The sequence below is a fragment of the Ochotona curzoniae genome, unplaced genomic scaffold (assembly GCF_017591425.1).
Source record: "Ochotona curzoniae isolate NIBS_2020 unplaced genomic scaffold, NIBS_Ocur_1.0 scaffold_3208, whole genome shotgun sequence".
Classification (NCBI taxonomy): domain Eukaryota; kingdom Metazoa; phylum Chordata; class Mammalia; order Lagomorpha; family Ochotonidae; genus Ochotona; species Ochotona curzoniae.
In genome coordinates this window covers 43,308,396-43,331,441 of record NW_024467106.1, presented here as the reverse complement: position 1 = coordinate 43,331,441, position 23,046 = coordinate 43,308,396, and the positions used below count along the sequence as shown (strand labels likewise).

The window sequence follows — 23,046 nt, the reverse complement described above, 5'->3', positions numbered from 1 at the left end:
GAATTCTGTATCCCCCATTTTCTTGATATCTTCCTCAGTGAACTCTAAGGTTGGCAAAGGGTTTTGCTCCTTTGCAGGGGAGTTTTCAGTAATACTCATTGTGTCTCTGCCTCTTCTTTTGTTCTTGGTCATTGTAGTTCTAGTTATCAGATTCTTGTCCTTGGGCAGTTTTCTAAGTTATGTCACTCACAGGTCTACAGTTTGATTTTACTTATTGCAGTTGGTACACGGCTCTTTTTTTACAACCAATTGTACCACTCTCTCCAGCGAGTTCCAGGTCTGGGTTCTTATGTTAGATTTCTACCATGGTATCTGTAGCCTCAGATCCTGGCTCACCAGTCTCCACCTCCTGTGATACTGTGCTGAGGCTGCACTTTTGGCTGTACCGCCATTTTTCCACTTCCAGTTGGAGCAAGTCCCAAGATTAGGGAGACATCAGGTGTCCTATGTAGCTAGGTTGTTGGTGGTGCTGATGATCTTGCCAGAACCTGTTGGCTGTTAGGTCTGAGGACCATACAGACCTATTTTGACCCATAGAATACCATAGTCTGTATTATTTTCCTGTGGGACCAGTACAAAGCACTGAGCTCAGGGAGTTCTCACCAAGTTCAGCACATGTGCAGCTCACTTTTGTTGCAGCAGTGTTAAATTCTTTGCCACACTGATTGAGAATGAGATGGGGAAAGAGTGAAGTATGATTAACTTAGAATTGTTAGCTATGAAATATATAAAATCTGTTCTCTTTAAAAAAAAAAGTTATTTGCCTCACTGTAAGAAATGGTGCCTGATGTGCCACTGCTAGAGTTCTTGATCTCCTGGCCATCAGGCCTGAGAGATACCTGGACCAGTCTTGGGAGGAACTTTTATTATGCCATGTTGTTACACTTCACTGAGTCAGAAATGAGTCCACTCCCATCTCAGTGTATACATAGTCCTGCCCCATAGCCTTTGCCTCCTTATACAAAATGGCATGTGATTCGGCTCTAGGATGCGGACCGGGCTGTGAAATTCATCCTGTTCCCATACTGCCCATCTGGGACTTGCTGCTCTGTCTCTGCTCCTGATCAAATGAAACAGACCAGCAGGATGGGCATTTCTTTTTCTGGGTTCAACCTTCAGTTCAAATAATTCAGCTTGATTTTGTTTCAGTGTTGCTATTTCCTGTGTGTCATATTGCTTAAATTCCTGCATGTTCTTCTCATTGTTAATAGGAATCATTATAACAAGGGTTTTGCTCCTTTGCAGGGGAGTCTTCAGTAATATTCATTGTGCCTTTGTCTCTTCTTTTGTTCTTGGTCATTGTATTTCTGCTTAGCAGATTCTTCTTTAGGGCAAGCTTCTAAGTTATTTCACCCAAAGGTCTACAATTCAATTTTATTTATTCTGGTTGGTACCTGGTTTTTTGTAGTCACTTATTTCACTCCCTCCAGCAAGTTCCAGGTCTGGGTTTTTATGTTAGATTTCTACCATGGTATCTGTAGCCTCAGATCCTGGCTCAGTAGTCTCCACCTCCTGTGATTCCAGGCTGAGGCTACACTGTTATCTGTAAAACCTTCCTCCTGCTTCCTGTTAGAGCAGGTCCCAGGATTAGGAAGACACAAGGTGTCCTATATAGCTAGGTTGGTGGTAGTGCTGATCTTGCTGGAATCTGCTGCCTATTAGGTCTGAGAGCAGCACGGACCTATTTTGACCCGTACCAATGCCAAAGTTGGTATTATTTTCCCTGTGGGACCAGTGCAATGCACTGAGCTCAGTGAGTTGGCTCTCAGTTTGGCACATGCACAGCTCACAGTTGTCCTTGCAGTCTTAAAGTCTTTGTCATGTAGTACAAAATGGCACATGTTGTGCCATTACTAAAGTTCTTGTTATATCCAGACCTATCTTGGGTGGAACCTATAGGATGCTGTGTTGTTGCAGTTCACTGAGCCAGAAATGAGTTCACTCCCAGCTCAGTGCATGCAGAGTCCTATCCCATTGCCTTTGCCTCCCTACACAAAATGGCACTTGTTTGGCTGTAGGGGGTGGGCTGGGCTACAAAACTCACTCTGTTCCTGTACTGTCCATTTGGGACCTGCTGGTCTGGTCTGCTCCTGATCAAATGAACTAGACCAGCAGAGTGGGCATTTCTTTTTCTGGGTTCACTTGCTGAGCTCCCTGTCAACATCCCTTCCCACCTGCTTATTGGTGGAGTTCTGGCTGCCAGTGGAGTTTAGATCACTGTTCGCTAAATGCCACTGGAATATCAATCACCGCAACACCACACCATTGTTTTCGCTGCTTTCCTGTGTGTATCAGTCTCCAGATACCCCTCTGCTGTTGTTCTGTCTGCTACTATTTCCTGGAATGTGCCCCCTCTGCTTCACACGGGCTAATATTTCTCCATCTGTTTCAACTTGTCCTTACCCTATTCTGCCATCTTATTTCCAAGTCCAGCTTCATCTTCTATAACAGGATTGCATTACCAAATGCCTAAAGAATGTTTGCTAATAGATGATTATCTCATTATTTTTATTTTTTGTAATAACACTTAAAATCTAAACAATTTTTATACAATACTTTGTTATTAACTCTTTAGTTAATAAGCTGCATGAACTTTTTCCTCCTTTTTAACAGAAAGTTTATATCCTTTGACCAGCATCTCTACAAAGCCCCAAGTCCTGAATCCTTGGTGTCAGGGGCCAATCTCCATTCACTCTCTACTTCTAGGATTATTATTCTTTAGGTCATGCTCTGTTTTGTGCATGTGTGTGTGTGTGTGTGTTTCTGACTTTTTTCTTAACAGAATGAAATGCTCATCTTTGTTGAAAATGGCAGAATTTTCTTCTACTTATAAGATTGAATAGTATTCTACTATATAAAATTGATTGATTCCATTTCTTATCTTTCATAAATAATTTTGTATTCAGCACTGTAGTAGACATATCATTTTGACATACTGATTTCTTTTCCTTTGGATTCATACCTGGAATGGATTTGCAAGCACATATGCTAATTCATTTTTAATGTTTTGATTAACCTCATTACTGTTGTTCAGAATGGTTGTACCAGTGGACATTCCCACCCACAGGTTACAGGAGTTTCTCCTTCTACACATATTCACTAAAACTTGTCATCCTTTCTTTTGCTAAACATGTTAACAGATGTAAGATGGTAACACTCATTGCAACTTTTTCTTTTTCCATCTCCCTAATGTTTAGTAATGTTGAGTATTTTTAAATATATCTGTTGGTTATTTGTATGTCATCTTTAATAAAGTCAGCTTGTGACTTTTGCCCATTTTTCCAGTAGGATTATTTGTTTTGATGCTACTGAGTTGTGTTCCTTTAAATATATTGGGTATCAAAAGCTTTTAGAACATATGGTTTGATTCTCTCGTTCTGTAAGTTGACTTTTCATTCTGTTGTTTATTTTGCTTGAGACGCTATTAATAATCTCATTTACCTATTTTGCTTTTGTTATACTAACAAAAAAGTCATCATTCAGATCAACGTTATGAAGCCTTTCCTGATTATTTTTTCTAAACAATTTGTAGTTTTAGGATTTGCATTTTTATTTGTTTTTTATCTTAAAAGTTCATATATTTTGTATATACAAATTTAAGAATACTAAAATATTTCTCATCCTGTCATCCCTACGCTCTCACACTCCCTTTATTTCCTTTATTTTTTCTTATGATTTTTACAATCACATACTTATATTTTGTTTTATAATCAAAGTTTAATGTTCCAGAAAGTAAGGAATTCCATGAATAGTTCATTGAAAAATACCCACTATTCCTCAAGCATATAGCTAAGAGTTGTAAATAATATTTAAATCTCAAAATCTCAATTTTGCTTATATAAATTGCATTTTTTTGTATTCAGTACGTTAGTGACCACAATTGAGAGAAAACATGTTTGTTTTCTGATGACTGGCTTATTTCACAAAGCATAATTATTTTAATTTGCCTCTATTTTGTTGCAAATTCAGGATTTCATTCTTTTACATGGCTGAGTAGTATTCTGAAATATGTATATACCAAAATTTCTTTTTCCAGTCATCAGTTGATAGACATATGAGTTGATGTTGAGACACATTTTACCCATTTGAAATATTTACTCAGACAAAACAGATTAGAACAGGAGGAATGTATATAAGGAATAATTAAGCTACTAATACAACAGAAACACATAGTACAAGAGTAAGTAAAAAGAATGCTTAGATCTAAGAACACTGACTCACAGTCCATGCACTGATAACAGGAAAAGTACCAGAAGTCAACTCATGAGATGCATTGTATTTTTATTTTTGAGATTTTATTAAGAAGGTAAATATCACCCTAGCTATTACCAAAATGCATTTTGAGTATTCTAAGGAATAGAAATGTCATGAGTTCCATTAATTAGAGTATTAGGAAGAAAAACTACCTTCATATTTATTCTCTGGACAACCTTGACCACACTTGGTACATAAATTAACACTCGGCATTATTTTTATTAATGGTGAGAAATAACACATGAGCCTAGAAAACACATGTGCAGAGTAAAGGAAATTACTTCATTAAGTTTGTGTAACTTGATGTACACAAAGTATCATCAAACAATAAGCAGAAAATGTATATTATGAAAAAACAATACCAAGCATTTCCATTTTGTATCTAAATAAATTCATACATGTTTATTAAAACTCATCTCATCAGGATTCAGTTTGAGGCACTAAGAGAAATATGGCATCAGTTTATAAAGAATCCTTACTTGGGCAACACAATTTATTTTAAAATTGAGGGTTGAATAAGCATCAAATTCATAGTGAAACAGATGGAAGAATGATGAAACGTTTCATAATTGTAAAAAGTTTATAAGATAATGCCCCAAAGTCAGAAGTTTACAAATTAATAACACATTTAGAGAAAGAATAAGATATTGCTGAGGATGAGGCCTACAAAATAGAAACTTCCATGATTTGAAAGGAACAAATTAGTCTTGTTCTTACCCTAAGTGGAAGAACTGACAGTTAAAAGCAGAAACAGTTGACAATGCCACCAACATTCCAGCTGGTACAGCTCACACAGTTTTGATTAAAAATACAGCGGAGCAAAACTTGTGCTCAATGAGTGCCAAAACTTGCACCCAGATCTATTGCATGCAATAGTGGAGCTTTTAACAGAAATTTGCAGCAACAGAGATCAAGATCCCAAATGTATGTCATGTAATATGGCTTTAACTGAACCAACCTAGAGAGAAAGCCAAAGTCACGGCTACCAAGAAGTTGAAGTGATCCAGGCAGTGCAAAAGTAGTCAAAAGCAAAGAGTGTGGCAACCATTTTGAGCGGATTTTCAAGGCATTTTGCTTGAATGTCAAAGAACAATACATTCAGCTAATTATGAGGGTTTTTTTAGAAGGATAATGAAAGCTTAAGCAGAAAAATGCCTGGAAATGTTTCTTCAGAGTCACTTAAACAAAACAATGATCCTACTCATTGTTCTCTTCAGACAAGAGTGATTTTGTGAATGTTTAAATGGAAAAGTTTTAGGCATCCACTTTATAGTAAAGGTTAGGTGCCTTCTGGTTTCTTTTTCTTTCCTAAATAGGAAAACTGTATTTTAAGGGTGCCCATTTTTCTCTTAAAAATTTATATAGTGGGCCCAGCACGGAAGGCTAATAGCTAAAGTCCTCACTTTGTGCACAACAGGATCCCATATGGTCACCAATTCATATCTCAGATGCTCTACTTCCAATCCAATTCCCTGCTTGTGGGCTGGGAAAGCAGTAGAGGATGGCCCAAAATCTTGAGACCTTGTACTCACAAGGGAAACCCAGAAGAAGCTCCTGGCTCCTGGCTTCAGATCAGCTCAGCTCTGGCCACTTGGGGAGTTAATCAGCAGATGGGATATCTTTCTGTATCTCCTTCTCTTTGTAAATCTACCTTTCCAAAGAGTTACAGAAAGATTTTCAAGAGAATCCTCCAATCAATGATTGATTCCCAAAATGATATAACTGCCAGAGCTAGGCCAATCCAAAGCCGGGGACAGAAGCCTCTTCAGAAGGCGTTCCATGTGTGTCCAGAGGCCCAGTCACTTTGGCCGTCTTTTTGGCCGTCTTCTGCTGCTTTAATAGTCACATTAGCAGGAGCTGGATACAAAGTGGAGCAGCCGGGACTTAGACAATATACAGACATCACAGATGATGGCTTTACTAGTTATGTCACAATACCAGCCATCAGGTACCCATTTTCCTACAGGGAATACTGTAAAAAGTTAATGCACTGACGTGGTGTAAAATTTCCAGGACCTTCAGTTTTTGAAGAATGGGCAATCAGCAAGTATCATCACATACTGAGGTGTCCTGATGGAGCTTATATTGAAAAATAAAATTTATGTTTTTTTATTTTTAATCTTTTAATTTTATCTGCCCAAGAATGTTTTTCTTTTTAATTAGTTTTTATTTATGAAGTAGATTTAATGTTTTTCACATGTGTTTTTAGGAATATACAGGCATCTTCATCTTACTAACATCCCCTTCCTCCTACTTTTGAATTGTTCTTTTACTTTTGTAATGACATACTTTTCATTTATTTTATAATCACTAACTTACTCCTCTATTTTATAAATAATTCAGCAGTCTCTGAATATCCTTCATTTAAGGGAGGCTTGATAAGTGGTGGGGGATGTAACATAAGGTATCTATTCTCTCTTCTATAATGTCATTTGAAAACCAAAACTAATAGGAAATTTTTGAAGTAGGGATGTGTATCATTGGGTACTAAGATGAAAGGAAATGAAATGATAGTAAATTTGGAGATGTTCATTAAGGACTAATGTGATAAACAAAGCCTTGAAAAAAGGCTTGGCAAGCCTTCAAATCTTGTGTGGAATTGAAATCAATTCTTTTCCGCTGGAGACTGACCTTTGGCAAATGTTTAAAACCATTTTAGAATCATCCCATAACCCAGCCTAATTTTGAATGGCCTCATCTTGCTCATCTACTTCTTTCCAGCAAAGGAGAAATCTTTATCCTAAGCCAGTGCTTCTTGCTTCCTGACCTCCTCCATATGGGCACAGGAGTATCGTAAAGTTGGCCCAGGTCTCTGCTTCTCAGCATTTCCTTCCTTTTCTCTCTCTATTTTCAAATGTTATTTATCCTTCATGCTTTTCCTTTACATGAGCTTAAAGTTCAACCATGGTCCCCAGCCCCACATATTTGTACCACCTTCCAACGGTGTCCTGCAGTGCATTAAAGTAACTATGGAAAGAGACCAGCTTTTGTCTTCTCATTTACCATGGGGATTATTGTGCTGATAGAAGCACTGGAAGAAGAGCCTGGTTCAGAGTTTTTATTTGTTTGTTTGTTTTGTTTTGTTTTATTAGGACAGGAAGACCAAAATTACACATGCCAGATATGCTTAGCTCCTTCAATCAAAATTTCTAACTTCTAACGTAATGAAGTGAAGCTTTGGTTGTACTGAGAGCAAGAACCTGATGGTTGTGATTCCAGCTCTGTGAGGCTTCAGAGCTAAAGATGATGTGGAGCAAAGCAGGCTGGAATTAAGAACACTGGAGAGAAAGCCACAACAGGCTCATTTCTGGGAGCAACTGCTAGGTATCAAACTTAGACATCAGATTGGCCTCATTTTTGTAAAAGTATTTTTTTTTCTATTTCCAAATTTAAAAAAAAATAACAGAAAGCAGATACAAGGATCAAACTGAAGATAAACACATAGAGATTCACTGCTACAGAAGTTGCTTGGTTCTGTGATACAAAAATGACAGCTTTTAACTAGGCAGACCTGAACTGAAATCCTGGTCAACTATTCCTTAACTGTGTAGGCTTGAGAAAGTCATTTAACCTCTATGAATCTCATTTTTCTCCTTGTGATTAACTGTAAATGTTCATTCTGAATAGTTTTTTTTTTAAGTTGTAAGATAGCAACACAACCAGTTCTTATAAACTTCTACATTGGGATACTCATAACAACTGATACACCATACGTTAAAAAAAAATGACGTCTCATCTTTCAGAATGTTAAGTCACTACTTTGAATATGAAATTAACTTACTAGTGATTGGTACTTTTAAGATGGTGGAGAAGCTTTCTTTTTACAAGATCTTAATAAGCTTAAAAAGAATTTTAAGCTTTGAATCCAAAATAAACTCTATTTAAAAATTATGCCAAAGTGGGTGATGATTGTTCTACCTTGATCAATAAAATTTTAAGCACAAGAAAATACTGAGTAGTTTGATTTAATACAAAAAGTTCATGGAAATGGAATTAAAAATTAGATAAACTGATCTAATAAGTTGCTTCAGAAAATTTTTGAAATCCAAGCAAATTTTTTCATAATATACCTTTTCTCTATTCATGCTTTTATGTTAAATATGTTTATTAATTACCAAAATGGAGATACTTGAAGTATATGTATATATTTTTCTCAATTTTCATCTTAATGTTATATTAATACAAAGAGAACCACCAATTCAATGTAGTTCATAGATAAAATTCTAAGAATATAATGATACTTCCTTCCTCCTTCTCTCTGTCATATACTCATTCTGTGAATTTTTGGAAACCCTGTATAAACATACCTTGTACATAGTAAGAGTTGAACCAGTACTGGCTGCTATAATAATTGTTGCTATTATTATTAAAGATAGAATATGACTATTGACAAGGGAAAAGCAAGAATGGCATCATTATGGAAGAAAAAGGCAAGATTACGGAACCAGAGATCTGGATAACACATTGCTGGTTTTATCTTTTTAAAATAAAGAGGGTGCTGTTGACTTCAACCTCATTTCAGCACAAGTATAGGCCCTCAGCCTCATGGCAGTGTTAATGCACTTAACACGTGTCGGCACTGGCCAGATTAAGAACAAGGCCCTAACGTTTTGTTTTATTTCCTATAGCGAGGTGTTTACCAATGCTTCCTTTTAACAGGAGAACTTCTCGTCATTCATTTCTTCCTCCTAGTGCAGGAGGTGTTTTCCTTAGCATCATCTCTGGACTGCCCAAAAACACATGCCCGACATTTTTGCCTTTTTATAGCAGACCAAAAGGCAAGTCCAAACACTGAATATTCTGAAAGAAGTTGTCTCCAAGTATTATGATGCTACACCTTCCATACTTTGATGGCACCTGTTATTCTTCTCCCTCACTGTCCCAGGATTCAGTTGAATCTCCTGCATTACAATGGCAACCTGAAAAATAAAATTAAAAGGCAGAAAAAAAAAAACAATATCTTTCTGGGTCTGAACAAATTTTCTGGCCTTTTAATTTTTTCAAGGAGCTTGTGTTCAAATGAAAAGTCCTCTTCTAATAGCTTTCCAGCATGATAACCACACATCCCTGGAGACCTAGTGGATTTTGTAAGCTAATGGGGGAAAGAGCTTTCCAAAGAACATGATTAATACTACATCCCTAAGCAAACAATTAGGTATCCTTGTATGTGACACACCAGACAGGGAAATATTAATCTATAGGCAGTGCTCTTTCTTTGTGAAAGACACTGTATTGCTTCAGCTGTTTTTGTTTTAAAGTAGGGAATTGTATCACTGTTTATTCTAATTAGCAAAGACCTGAATGTTCCATGGGTCAGAATCCCAGTGTAATATGAGATGGTCCACTGGTTTTCTTTCTTCTTTCTGCTTTACAGCTCTCCAGATTTTCTGAGGACCATTTCCATATTTCTATCTGAACTGCAAAAACTAATCTTGAGTTTAGCACATGACAGTTTTAAGATAATCTGAAGGTCAAGTCCATCACATTGCTTTGGATGAATGGATGTTGTAGCAGTCATGAGGTTTAGAATCATATAACATGCCACGTGGTGCAGTTGGGCTCCGACACCTGTTGTGATGCACTTGGAGTAAAAAGTAACCCTCTCTATTGTACTTGGAACCTTCTTTAATATAATAAATCCAAACCTTGCCCAACACTCTAAACATTGCATAATGTATATTTGTTTCTATTTTAATAAGACAGGAAATACTTTATTCAGAAATCCATCAAAGAACTAATCTGTGTGGGTCTGCAGCAAAGCATACGTGTTTTAAAGCATAGCTTAATAATTGCATCTGAGAACATACACTGTTACGTACAAATGAACTGATCAAACCGCATCTTGGCAGTTTTCAAAACAGCATAAGCTTCCCTATACATCATGAATCATCCTGTCGTCATGAAATTAGTTGTTCAGCTTAGGTAAATTTTATAAGTCTGGGTATGTTTCTCAACCTTGTATTTTAAAGAACAATTGAAGAATTTTTGTCTCACATGTTCCCTTTTTTTTAAAAAAAAAAGGTATTATAATTTCCAAAGGCATCAACTTTATTTGGAAGTAGCTGCTTTGTAATAAAAGTTAATATTGTTCAAAGTTTAGCTCTTGGACAATCTTGTCTGAATCACATGGATCTCTTGACATAGACAGGAATTTGCATTTTAACAAGCTTCTAATTGGCAACTTTGCACATTAAAATAATTTCTGAATCACCAAGTTGATAGGAAGATGATGCATTCATGTGTCTGAAAGTGGAACTCTAGTTAGAATCAAAGGTAGTGTTTTCAACTTCTATTCTGTATGGCATTTAAAATTTTCTTGTAACAAATTGCGTATTTTTGAATCCATATTTAAATATCCACATAATTTTGTTTTTTATAGCAGGGAGTTTGGGAATAAATGTGGGTGAGGGAGTGCTGTGCTGGCATCACAAATTTGCATGTTGCTCTTTCTTGTTCTGTGGCAACAGAAAAGGTGACCATGAAGATATCATATGCAAGAACCATTTTGTCATTGCCCCTTCTCTCCAGATGCACTCCTTCATATAGCCCAGGATCATCAAGACTATTTTATGTACTTGTCCCAAGAATCAAGGGACCCAGAAAGCACCACCCCATCACGTTAGTTCATCTACCTCCCTGTTATCTTCTGCAGGTCCGTAACTCAGGGCCCGCTGACAGCACAATCCAGTTCATCTTCTACCAGCCTATCATCCACCGATGGAGGGAGACGGATTTCTTCCCTTGCTCAGCAACCTGTGGAGGAGGTAATGGTGTTTACTCACTGTAAAGTTGTCTAATCAAAGAACAAAGTGACTTCAGCAAGGAAGAAACTGAGTACTGTGATGGAGCAGAGTCCTGCTGAATGGAATCATTCCTAAGGCCCTCCTACAAGGCGTAGTTTAATGAGATGTCCGTGAGCATCTTCGGTCTGTAGAAACCAACTCAGGAAACACTTTACTGCTTTCTTCGGTGTTATGAAATATCATGACTATAGATATGTATCATTATTCAACAAAAGCTTAATCTTAAGGTAATTCCTTTCAATTGAGGATAAACTTCTCATCTGGTTGAAGTGATGTCATGTATATAGAAATCAAGTACATAAAATTGCCCAGCTTACTTAACTAGAGGAAAAATAGTTTATTAATTACTAGGGGGCAAAAATAGCTGCATTGTCAGCTTAGGCTCTATTTTTTAGCTCCACCTCATCACACATGCATCGAAAGAAATGCCTTTTGCTATAGTCATCAAATGCATGTCTCATGAAAAGTCATAAAGTGAATTCCTGTTTCTGGTACGTCACTTACATGGCTCACACTTTCTTTTTTCTTTGTTTTGTTTTGTTTTTTTTTTCTATTGGAAAATTTGTTTCTCACCTATTGTCTGCTCTGCATGATTGTTTGACTACATAATTATTGCCTCAACTTAATTCAAAATATTTTTACTCATTTCTCTATAGCAGATCTTTTGGCTTAAATATTTATGCTATATTAAATGCATGATATGTTCTGCGATAATGGGATTAATAAGTTAATATCTGAATTTTTTCTGCATTCCAGTTATTGTAATCATTAGGATTGAGGTCCAGGAGCATCACAGTTTTTGAGGCTATTGCTATATGTTATCAAATTCTTTGCAAAAGAGTAAGAAGAACTGAGTGAATATATTGAATTCATTACCAACTGAGCCAGTATTTATGGATTAGCAGTTTTTAAACTTTTTAATACAACTGGAATAAGCTAGCACATCAAAACTTTTCAACTGTGTCTTCATGGATGCCCTCTGATTGACTTTGAATGCCTGCCCACATAGTTCCCACTAAATTGATTTGACAATGAATTGAAGGATGTTGCCTAGAAATGAAGACAAATGATTACCCAGCCATGTTTTATAAAACCGCCAGAAAGTATGACATAATCCACCTGTGGTACCTCTGCTTACATAGGTTAGCAAATAACTGAAAATACAGTTAGGTAGAGCAATGTTGGATTTCAGCTTAAGAGCAATCAGTCAAAATGCTATCAAGTGTTTTACTAAGTTGCACAATAACTACTAATTCAACATTTTCAGCATTTCAATAGAATAACCTTTCAAGTTGTTCCATCTATCCTGCATAGAAAAATTGCTTTGTTTAAAAATAAACTGCTGATTACTTTAAAGTTTCATGGAAATATATTGTTTTCAATGTACCTATTAATAACTAGCACAGGAAACATTTCCAAAGAAAGAAACCTAGAGAAATAATTTTAAACAATATCCAGGTTCTGTGAGAAGCAGCAATGCATTTATTGGCACAGCACGCCAATTTCCCGGAGAGCTACTTTTAGAGTTTGATTTTAGTGATCTTAACAGTAACTTAAAATGTATTGAAGTAGTTGATGTTCATGTCTGTCTGACCCTGCTGGATCTCATTTTCTTCACATTTGGGTAGAGAAGTAGAACTATCAGTAGTACTTATTTATTCTTACTATCAAACTCTTTGATTAAAATACATGTTACCAGGAAATGCACAGAGGAGGACTGTTGTGAGTGAAGAGGTGAATAGTGTAGTTGCCAACCTTCCTCCCACTTCATGAACCAGTGTGAAGATTACTAAAAAAATAATTCTAAATTCTCTTCTCTAGTTCCCTTCTAAACTATTGGGACATTTTGCTGAGCGTAGAGAATTGCAATCCAAACAACTTGTGAAACTTTAGAAAACATTATCCACCTTTTTGGTCAGTTACACATGTTTGTTCTAACCTTTCATTTTATAGACTCAACACTAGCTCCAAGGCAACAGGATTAGGATGGCAAATCCTGATTTTGAAAAAACATAATGTCAAATTTATAACTATTGTTTTCACTTACATTTCACTATGTAATAATTCCTTCCTTGTGTAGAAATAATTATTTGGGAAATTATAAAATGATTAGCTTTTCATAAAATTGGCTGCAATGGAATTGGAAAGCAAAATATTTTTACTTATCTAAAATATAATTTTGCTACTTAATTTTCTTGTAAAGAAAGAAAAAATAGGTGGAACATAAGTTGTTATGCATGGCTTTCCCTGCTTTTCGTCTTTCCAGTAGAATTTTAAAAGGATTTTCTTTTTAGCTCGTTAATGAACAATTAATTTTTGTGGGTGGTCTGAGAACATAGCCTCAAGCCGGGAAATCTGGCTTAAAAGCCTCCTTTTGATTTCCTAAAACCTTTTACAGGTCCCTTGGCAATTTAACTCTTGCTTCCTCCTCTTTATTTAGCAGTAAGTCCAACACCTGCCAAATAGAATATATTTGTATGTCTGGTTAGGGTTAGAATGATATAAACAGCTTAATTTTTTTAATTCTCTGTACATTTATTTTTTGCCCCAAGAATTTATGTCAAGGTTTTGCTCTACCAGTAACTCACTAAACAAGCCTGGAAGGGAAGAAACGCATCATAAATGGATATGTCATGCAGCAACCTTTTTCGATGGACATCTCTAAACAGTGGGGATGTATGAAAGAAAGATAACATGGGTGATTTCGTATAAAGAGCAGATACCTGCCCACACACACAAAAAAAGAAAAATGTGAATTGTACAGATTTTTTGGTGCTGGAATCCTAATTGTCCATTTATTCACTTCAGCTCATTCAGGTTGAATCTTGGCAAAATAATGCTCCTGAGCATGTGGCGAGATCTGATCTTCACTGTATGCTTAGGAAGGAAATGCTGGGATTCATTTGATTTGTACAAGAGTTTACTCCCTGGGTACCAGGGAGCTAACATTGCACTCTGTATGGATGGTTTGGTAAACAAATACCGGTTATCTTTTTTTGGATACCAATTGTGGGTTATATGTTTAGGTTATACAAAAGAAATAAAAACAATGATTTTTACCACAGTCTTAGTATCTAGCTACACACTGCTATAATTCTAGTCTTATGATATAATTTGCATGATAAAATCTGAGTGGATTATTTGAGAAAACAGAATCGGAGGCCTACAAAAATTAATGAACCTTCTAATTATGAGTCTTTCTGATTTCCTGGGAAGGACTTGGGCATCAGGGAATAGTTTCTATTAATGTGAGATAAGCAAAAAGATCTAAGTGGACAGGTTGCATTGGCAGAGGCATCTAACCTTTCCTGAACTCTCTGATGTTGCAGGGTACCAGCTGACATCAGCCGAGTGTTATGATCTTCGGAGCAACCGTGTGGTTGCTGACCAATACTGTCATTATTACCCAGAGAACGTCAAACCGAAACCCAAGCTTCAGGAGTGCAACTTGGATCCTTGCCCAGCCAGGTCAGTCAAATTTAGTCAATCTTTTATCATATGCATAAGTGAAGCTCCAATTAAGCCTCTTAAATTTAAAGTAAAACTTTGAAATTAATAAATAAAATGAAGTTAAAACAAGTAAGTGTTGCTGTCCATTTCCTATCTTGTACTCTCAGCACCCATGCTCCTTGTTTTTGCTGCTGTGTGATGCCATTTCAGGGATAACAGACATGCTTTTGGAAAGCGGCAGGTGAAGCACTTTTCAGGTCCATTTTGTCCTCTGATTTCTTCTTATTCTGACTCCTGTTTTCTCATTGCAAAATCCATGCCCATTAACTTAATTGCTGTTCTTAATCAATAATGGCAAAATTTTCTCAGGACCTTTCCATTGTGATTTATGTCCCTGGTCATGAATATGATCAGGGTAGACCATATCTCAAGTTCATAAATGGTTCTTCTCAGCCTGTAGGTGGTCTGTGCTGATTAACTGCATTAAAAAACCAACTATTGAGCAGTTCCACTTCTCAGCAAACTCAGCTTTTGCTAACTAGGAAAAATTTATTTCTTCTAGTCATTTTTTAAAGTCTGTTTAATTAGGAGCCTTAAAAAGATATTTAATATTCTCATACATTATTTGGTTTTGGAAACCATCAATTAGCCCCCAGATGACTTGCAAGATCAAGAATGAACCTGAACAAAATGAAATATTTCACATGATGCATAGCCACGGAAGGGGTAGATCAAGAATTTTGTCATGACAGTCACATTCACCCTTGCACTTAAAATGCATCCTGCTGTTTCTCTCCAATAGCTTAGCTGGTCCATCCTCAACTTCCTAGAAGAAATAAGAAAAATTCTTTCCATACCCAAGTAATTGTGAAGGCAAAAACAAAATAATTTCCCAAATTCCTTGGATTTCTGGGAAATACCTCAATTTTATTTTTTAAAAAGTATGGTTTACTAATTATAAATGCATAAGAAAATTTCACATAGTAAAAGCACTACATAGAAAGTATGAATACATGTCAATCTGTCTTGAGGCTGTAAACAATAGTTTTTTCCTGGGATTAACTTTCTAATGTTTATTGTTCTTATACTTTGTCTACCTTCTATTTGTGAAATTTAAGTTCTACACGTGAGGTGAAGTTGGTGCTGTTAAATAGCTTGTAGCAGCCATATTACCTTTTTATACAAGTAAATTTGTTAAGCAACAAAAAGAATTAATATTTTATAACTGTAAAATTTAGGCTGGGTTTAAGTTAGCTTTATATTATACTGGAAATTATGTATAAAAAGTTGGATATGATATAAAAACATAAAGGTATCAGTTTTTTTCTTTATGTTAGAAATATTAAGAATTTGGACTATTTTTACTCATAATAATTATATCTATGCAATTAAATTTGTTTTAAAATTATACTGCTTATATTTTATATGTCTGTGACAGGAAAATCAATGAGCTGGAGGCATAGATTTTAATTCAGATAGGTTGGCTCAGCCAGAGAGAAACTTTGAAAACCTTATGCATGTTTCCATGAATATTCATGTATGTATTTTCAGAAGAATGACATTTTCATACTCTTTCTTAATTTCCTCCTCTGTGAAGAGATGGCCAAGGAAGATAACTATGAAATAGATGTGTTCTGTTAACAATTTGAAGAAAATTATAATTATAAAAATCTGCTCACTTTTTTTCCATTCTTCCCTATTGGAGTAACATTTTTGGCCCATTTCTTATTTGAAAGCAAAAGGCCACATTCTATATCATCAAAAGTCTGCCTGTTTATTTGTAATAATCAGCTTCATGTATATTCCAATTATTCTTCCAGGCCTTAGCAATTGATTAGTCCCATTAATAATTGGAGCTCCAGACATACCATGTCTCCAAATAAATGAGCTTTTGGCTATCCCCACCATGAAATTGATGTTTTTATGATCTCCTGTGTTATTTTAAGACCTAGAATATAGCATATGTATAAATGTTGGGACAGGTGGCTACTCTCCAAAAGAAAGGGAAAGAAAGTGAGAAAAGGGAAAAGGAAATAGACGTTATAGGCAAATGTTAGGAAGCAGCTTTTTTATAGAAGAAATAATTAGAAAAAGCTGTAAAAATTAAGACTTAGCAGGAGAGGTTTGAAATAAAGGTGCTTTAGGAAATATAGTTCTGCTACTCAGGTGGAGATACTGCAGGCATTGCATACCCAGTGTCAGAAATAACCCTTCTGTATTCCAAGGTGAGACATGATGATTTGACAACAGTAGAAGAAATCATCAAAATGGATCTGATATATCATCAGGCTTAGTATAATCCAACCCTCAATGAACTGTCTGCTAACTACAGATTTAATTGATAGTGAAATCAAGAGTGACACATGATATTATACTAACATACTTATGTTTGACATTAGATAGATGGGAAAGTACAGGTAATCATACTACAGTGTCATATAATTTTTAGTTTTGATGAAAAGATATTATATCTAACAACTGAGTTTCGCACTATTTTTTCTAAACATATAACTCTTTGAGACCTGTTCTAGTGCTTAAAAGCAAAATCCCACTTAAATGTTAACTTTATTTTCTTTGTAAAAGAAAAAGAAAAAGAGTTATACCATGGACAACAGAAGCAGTACTGCTGAATATTTTTAGTTTCTTTACTTTATCCTTCTGAGAATCAGTTTTCTCACCCCAAACAAAGAGGTGAAAGGACTGTATGTTCCATCACTTTACAGCTTTAAAAGCTGTGTCCTATTGTCCCAGAGAGTTGCTTCCTTGGATTTTGTTTTGCATCTTTTTAAATTATTTAAGCAAAAATTCACAAAAATCTAACACCTGTTATACCACTATCATTAGTTGACTAAAGCTGTTAAATTGTCAAATTTGCTAGAGCAATTGTAAAAATGTGGCATTGTCAAAGTAAACACCTTTGCCCCTCATCAGCTTCTTTAACTAAAACCTGATTAATTGAAAAACTATGAAACGTTAGTGCTCAAGAGTAGCTGCAAAAACTTATCATTAGCAAATACTTTTCTATGACATTTACATTTTGCCAATTACTATTTGTGTTAAACCAGAACAAACAAAACAGATGTAAACTGGGTGTGACCAGTTTTTGTATTCACCAAAATAGCATCTGCTGTCCTGTTATTTTACTTTATGATGAGTAAAACTCATACTAATCAACTAAAATTTAAATAGTAAATGTGATTTGTCTCATGTTTGCCTACTGAGATCTTAACACACAACATAAAGACTTTCAGTGTTTCTAAATCACCGTTTGTTGCTTTACTGTAGTCCCCTTCTCCCAACACACACACACAGCAAATTCAGTGACTGTATCGTTCATTATTTGAACATCAGATGGCTCAGAAGCTTTAAAATGCATGAAAATCTTCTGGGAACTGTCTTAAATCAGTTGAGATAAGCATGGCAGGTCTCAGGAATCTTATTCTAAACATCTGTCTTGCTTATGATTTTCATCCTCTCTTCTTCTTGTTCCCACCATCTTGTTTCTTTCCTCTCATCTATTTTCTCCTTTTGTTTCTCATTATCTTCCCTTCTTATATTCACCAATGACATCTCCTGGCTTTAATGATTGTAGATTAGTTCAAGTCATCCAAGGGTTCTTGATGTTAAAGAAATCGCTGACATCTCGCCTATTCCCTTCCAAAGAATTTGCATGTTTTTATGGCTCTGTTTTGATTCTAAATGCTGACTTGGAAACACTGGTAAGTTAACATGTTGCAAGAAAAACAACTAAACACTAGTAATCCCCAATGCCTGCAAAAGACCACTGCTAAGGTTTTTGCTGTGTTTCTTTTCAATCTTATCTGTAGCTTACAACATAGATGCAAATCATACATTCAGCCTAGACACCTGGAATTTAGTGAGTTAGCATCCTTGGTTTCCACTATTCTAAAAGCAAGCTGGAATATCCACAACATGCAGTAACTTGACATTTTGCTGATGCAGGAATTCAAGTTACTTGTGCAATAAAATCAATCCTAAAGCCGAGCTGGCTGCCCAGCAGTTTCTTCCCAAGAGGTGTTTGTGGCTCTCTGCTGGTGTCATTTATGCAGTAATTTTTTATGAAGTGACAAAATACTTTTTTTCTATCCAAAATTGGTCTAAAATGGGGAGCCAATATTGAATGCCCATAAAGGAAGTGAAGAGAATCTGAAGTACAAAGATTTAATGATGTTTAGCTAAAATGAATAATGTTTTGAATTGACAACTCAGCTATGACATCACCAGTTCTGTTGTATACTCTATACACAGTGCGTTGTATGTGCTGGTGGTATCCCTAACTTGGGTCTTCCCAGAAATTCAGAGATATATTCCATCTGTATGTCAAGGCTCTACTGCATATTTAATTTGTTGTCTGGTTTACATTTAACACTGCATTCTGAGTACTTTCCCAGGAAACCAAGACAGTCCAGATGTAATCAAATCTAAAACCTTCTCATATGCCTACCTTACAATAATAATAGCTTCTGTCTCACACAAACTGTAGCTTCTTTTAAGTTTCTTCAGTAATTTGTGCAATTTTTATTGCACGGACAAAGGGTCAAAGCCATCATGTCACCAGCAAGCTCCAGAGTATTGCCTATTGTTTAGCAACAACTTTAAAAAGGCATCACTTTAATTAGGTTAATAAGCACCTTATGTTTTCTGAGCAGCTTTAGATGTAGAAGATGCAACATTTGGCCTTAAATACCTTAGTCTGTGAGACTGGTGTGATTGTTAAGGCTGTCTGGGGAAAATTATGCAAGACCCTGTTTGTGAGAAGATCAGAGAACCACCTTTTCAGAATTTTTTTTTTTTTTGGCACAGATTTTTAGTTTTCCCTCAAATGCAGTAATGAAGGGGTCTTAAATTGGCAAGGGTTGGACAAGTGAAAAAAGCTCTCACTCATCATACTATCATGGTCACAATCATTAGCAAGCAAATCTGTTCCTAACTGAAATGATATCCAAACCCCACTTCCCAAAGGAATTCAAAGCCACAGCCCTAAGTAAATGCCCAAACTTGTATGCCCTACACAGCAGTTCTTGTTGAGTTCAAGTGGACTTTCTTCACATAGGGGGTTGGGTGATGATGGGAGGGAAGTCTGGCTTTAGTTAGACAGTAAATTGCATAAACTACAGCTGATCAAGGACCAAATTGTAAAGCACAAAATAAGTCTCAGAATTGAATCCTAAATAATTATAAGGAAATGCTTTGCATAAGAGAGGCAGTATAAAGCCCAGATTCTCATGCTAAAATGGTGACCAGCCACCCAATGGCAGTGGAGCCTGGTAGTTTATCGTGGGAGCTTTGGTATAAAATAGCCTGGGTTGGAATTCTGGCCCTGCCACTTACAAGTTGAGTAGCCTTTGGCAAATTGCTAATTCTCACTAAGTTGCAGTTTTTTCATCCTCTGAAGTGAGGATAATAACAGTACTTACCTCATAAAGTTGTCATGAGGAATAAATGGCGTAATACATTTAAAGAGCTTAGCGGAGTGCCTGACACATGATAAGCACTCTATAAATGTTAGTGGCTGCAGCTGTTACGACTAAGATCATGGTTATGATAATATCCTTGTTACCTCAGAGAAACTCCTCAACTCTAGAAATCAGCTTTTGCAACAAGGAAAAGATGGAACTGTACAAGTCCTGAAAGTCAGCTTTCTATCTGCTTTCACAGCACTGATCACAGTTACTAGGGAAATACCATCTTGAACGTAAATGACATTTATCAGACTTTTAACATAGAATGATCATGAGAAATTAAGATAATCAGCAGTTCCTGAAAGTTCACTGCACAAGTATATGTGCCCTACTTGGTCAGCTGTGAAACATGGCCATTGAATTTACATGCTATTTATGCCATGCATGTCTCAAGTAAGGAAACAATGTATAAGGGTCAGAAAATGGTTGACCTACTTAGTAGCTAAGGTATGGTGAGATGTGTTCCAATTATAGAGGCTTCTGTGTTCATGCCTTATTTCTAATTAGTTTTTATCAGACTTCTCATGCTTTACAGAATACATGATCATGCTTTCCTCAAGCTGATAGAAAATTACATATCATTAGATAAGCAACTGTAACTAGTTATAAGGAAAATTCCATTATTCCACCAAGCCAGCTATTCACACATAGTAAAATCACCTTTACTATTACATCTTAAAGTGTAATTATTTGTGTAATTTAAAAAATTTGCCTATGATCCAATATAGCAAATACTGTCCTAATCCTTATTTGTAACCTCAATCACTTTGCAGCCATGTATTTTAATAACTCAGTCACTCTAACTTCTCTTAAGTCAGAATTTCATCATCTACATTGAATGTAATATCCCTAACAGAGAGAAATTGTGAGGATTGACTGAGATAATGCATGTAAAAATGTTAGCCAGGTGCCAAGCATTCAACAAAGCTTATGCCACTGAGACCATTGTTCCACTTACTCCACTGGGACATTATTCCACTGAGCCCAAACCAGTGAAGGTCTTTTCCCAACATCCCTTCTGTTTGGAGTCTTTAATGCTTTCATATCCATTAATTCATTTTAGCACCAGCATCTCTAGGAATATGGATTTTAGTATTTCCTGCTTCAAAGGTTATTCTATTGTACATAAATGCAGACAACCTGACTGCCAGTGCAGCACTCATACCACTTGATCCCATGGTTATCACTGTTCCACAACTTGTGAGATTTGCTTCTACCACAGCCTACACTCACACCGTCATCCCAGAACTGCTGACCATAGTGATGCAAAGTTTGGAGGCTTGAATTAAGCACACACCCATGTTAAGCAAGCCTCTTTAGATATGAATGAATATGTAACAATGATCAAACAATGGTCAAATCTGTTTCTGCAAGAAAAGATAAAGAGAGCCAAGGGAATAAATAGTCCAACATTATGTTCATTTATATCAAGAATGTTAAGCACAGGAAATATGTGAAAAGATTTTTTATCATGTGACCCAAATATTAAAGCTCATTGGTAGATTGCTTTATAGCAGAGAATTAATCAGTGCTTTAAAAAATGCTTTCTGATCTGGACAAGCTCCTTTTTTCTGGTTCTTGTGCAGTAAAGATAAATGAATGTTACTTGCCTGTGCTTATGGTTTTAAAAAACTGGAGTCTGTTTACAGAACATTGTCTCATTTGCTCATGCCTCTGTACATGTTAAGGAATGCCACCCCAGCCCCTTAGTCAGCTTTTCCTTACTACAACGAAATGCCTGATGAGTTACTGGTAAAGGAATGAGACTGATTTGGGTCCTAATGTCAGATATTGCCAATCCAAATTAGACAGCTTCGTAGGTTAGGTGTCCAGTGAGGCTGGAGAAGAAGTGGAAGAATGTATGCAGAAGGATCACATTGTGGGCCAGGAGTCAAACAGGGCAGCTGGGCCCAACTCTTACACTGTTTAACCAGCCTTCCCACAAGAATTATGCACATGCCCCGATGGCCTAAGGGCCTTTAATTGGCCACTTCCTAAACATCATAATTAGTTGGTACCATTTCAGCACCATCAATTTATGACTTTGGACTTTAACCATTTGCATGAGTGGAGGTTTGAACCTGGTTCAAACATTGCACTTAGTATTAGAGGAGGAATTTTGAAATAATCATCTTAGTTCAGTGGTTTTCAAGCTGTGCTTGAAACAGCTCTGTGTTCTCTCAACAACCACTGGAAAGGGATAAGTCAGATAAATTCCAGTGGCATGGGTTTCTGGGCACCTATTTCCACTTCATCCTAAAAATTCTGATCTCATCAGAATGTAGAAGACCACTCAAAGTCCAGGTATGAGGTCCTTAAGATTACATAGAAAGCAACAAGAGCAGCTCTTACTTTCTTGGGTCATTTTGTTTGTATGCCATGACCTTCACACTCCATTCGCTACTCAAGAGAAAGAAAGTGCTGTGTCTTACAACATCTTATTACCTCTCTCCTGCCTTGTTCTAAACTGTTGCAAAAGAGAGAATTTCTGGGTAGATATTAAAAGAAAAAAAAAAAAGACAAACAGCAGAGGTAGAACTTTTTTTTTTTTTCTGTGAGGCAGAGAAACAGGTCACCTATCTGCTGGTTCACTCCCTCAAACATCTATACCAGATGAGGCTGAGCTAATAACAGAGCTGGGAACACAATCCAAGTCTCCCTCATGGTGGTGGAAATGTGATCACTTGAGCACTGCCTCCTGAGAATCCGCACTGACAGGAGACTTGAGCCAGAAGCCAGAGGAAGCAGCTGAACTTGGGCATTCTTTGGTGGAATGTGAGCATCCTAACCAAGGTTTGAACTGCTAGTCCAAATGCCTTCTCTGACCTAGATGCTTCCCATTGGAATATACAATTTCAATTCTTGTGACAGCAATGAGTAGGTTAATTAAGAAGTCAACACTTGCAAACAGAGAAATCTGTTAGGTGACTGTTGTGAAGAACCCAAACTTGGGTCACGAAGAGTCACGTTGGCAAATGGTACCAGTGTTGATATACTGACTGGAGAACTGAGTGCCAGTTCTTAACATGGTTAAGAGAACAAGAATGTTCCACAGC

The 23,046-nt window shown here is 36.4% G+C and overlaps 1 protein-coding gene across 2 annotated transcripts in view; it reads left to right on the top strand.

Annotated features, from left to right (window-relative positions):
- Positions 1 to 23,046, top strand: part of ADAMTSL1 (ADAMTS like 1) — a 385,347-nt gene that overhangs the window by 158,927 nt on the left and 203,374 nt on the right. For both annotated transcript variants that reach the window (XM_041004529.1, XM_041004530.1), the window contains exons 8-9: positions 10,907 to 11,018; positions 14,387 to 14,525. In XM_041004529.1, the coding sequence (XP_040860463.1) occupies positions 10,907 to 11,018; positions 14,387 to 14,525 (251 nt within the window). The remainder of the gene's footprint in view (positions 1 to 10,906; positions 11,019 to 14,386; positions 14,526 to 23,046) is intronic.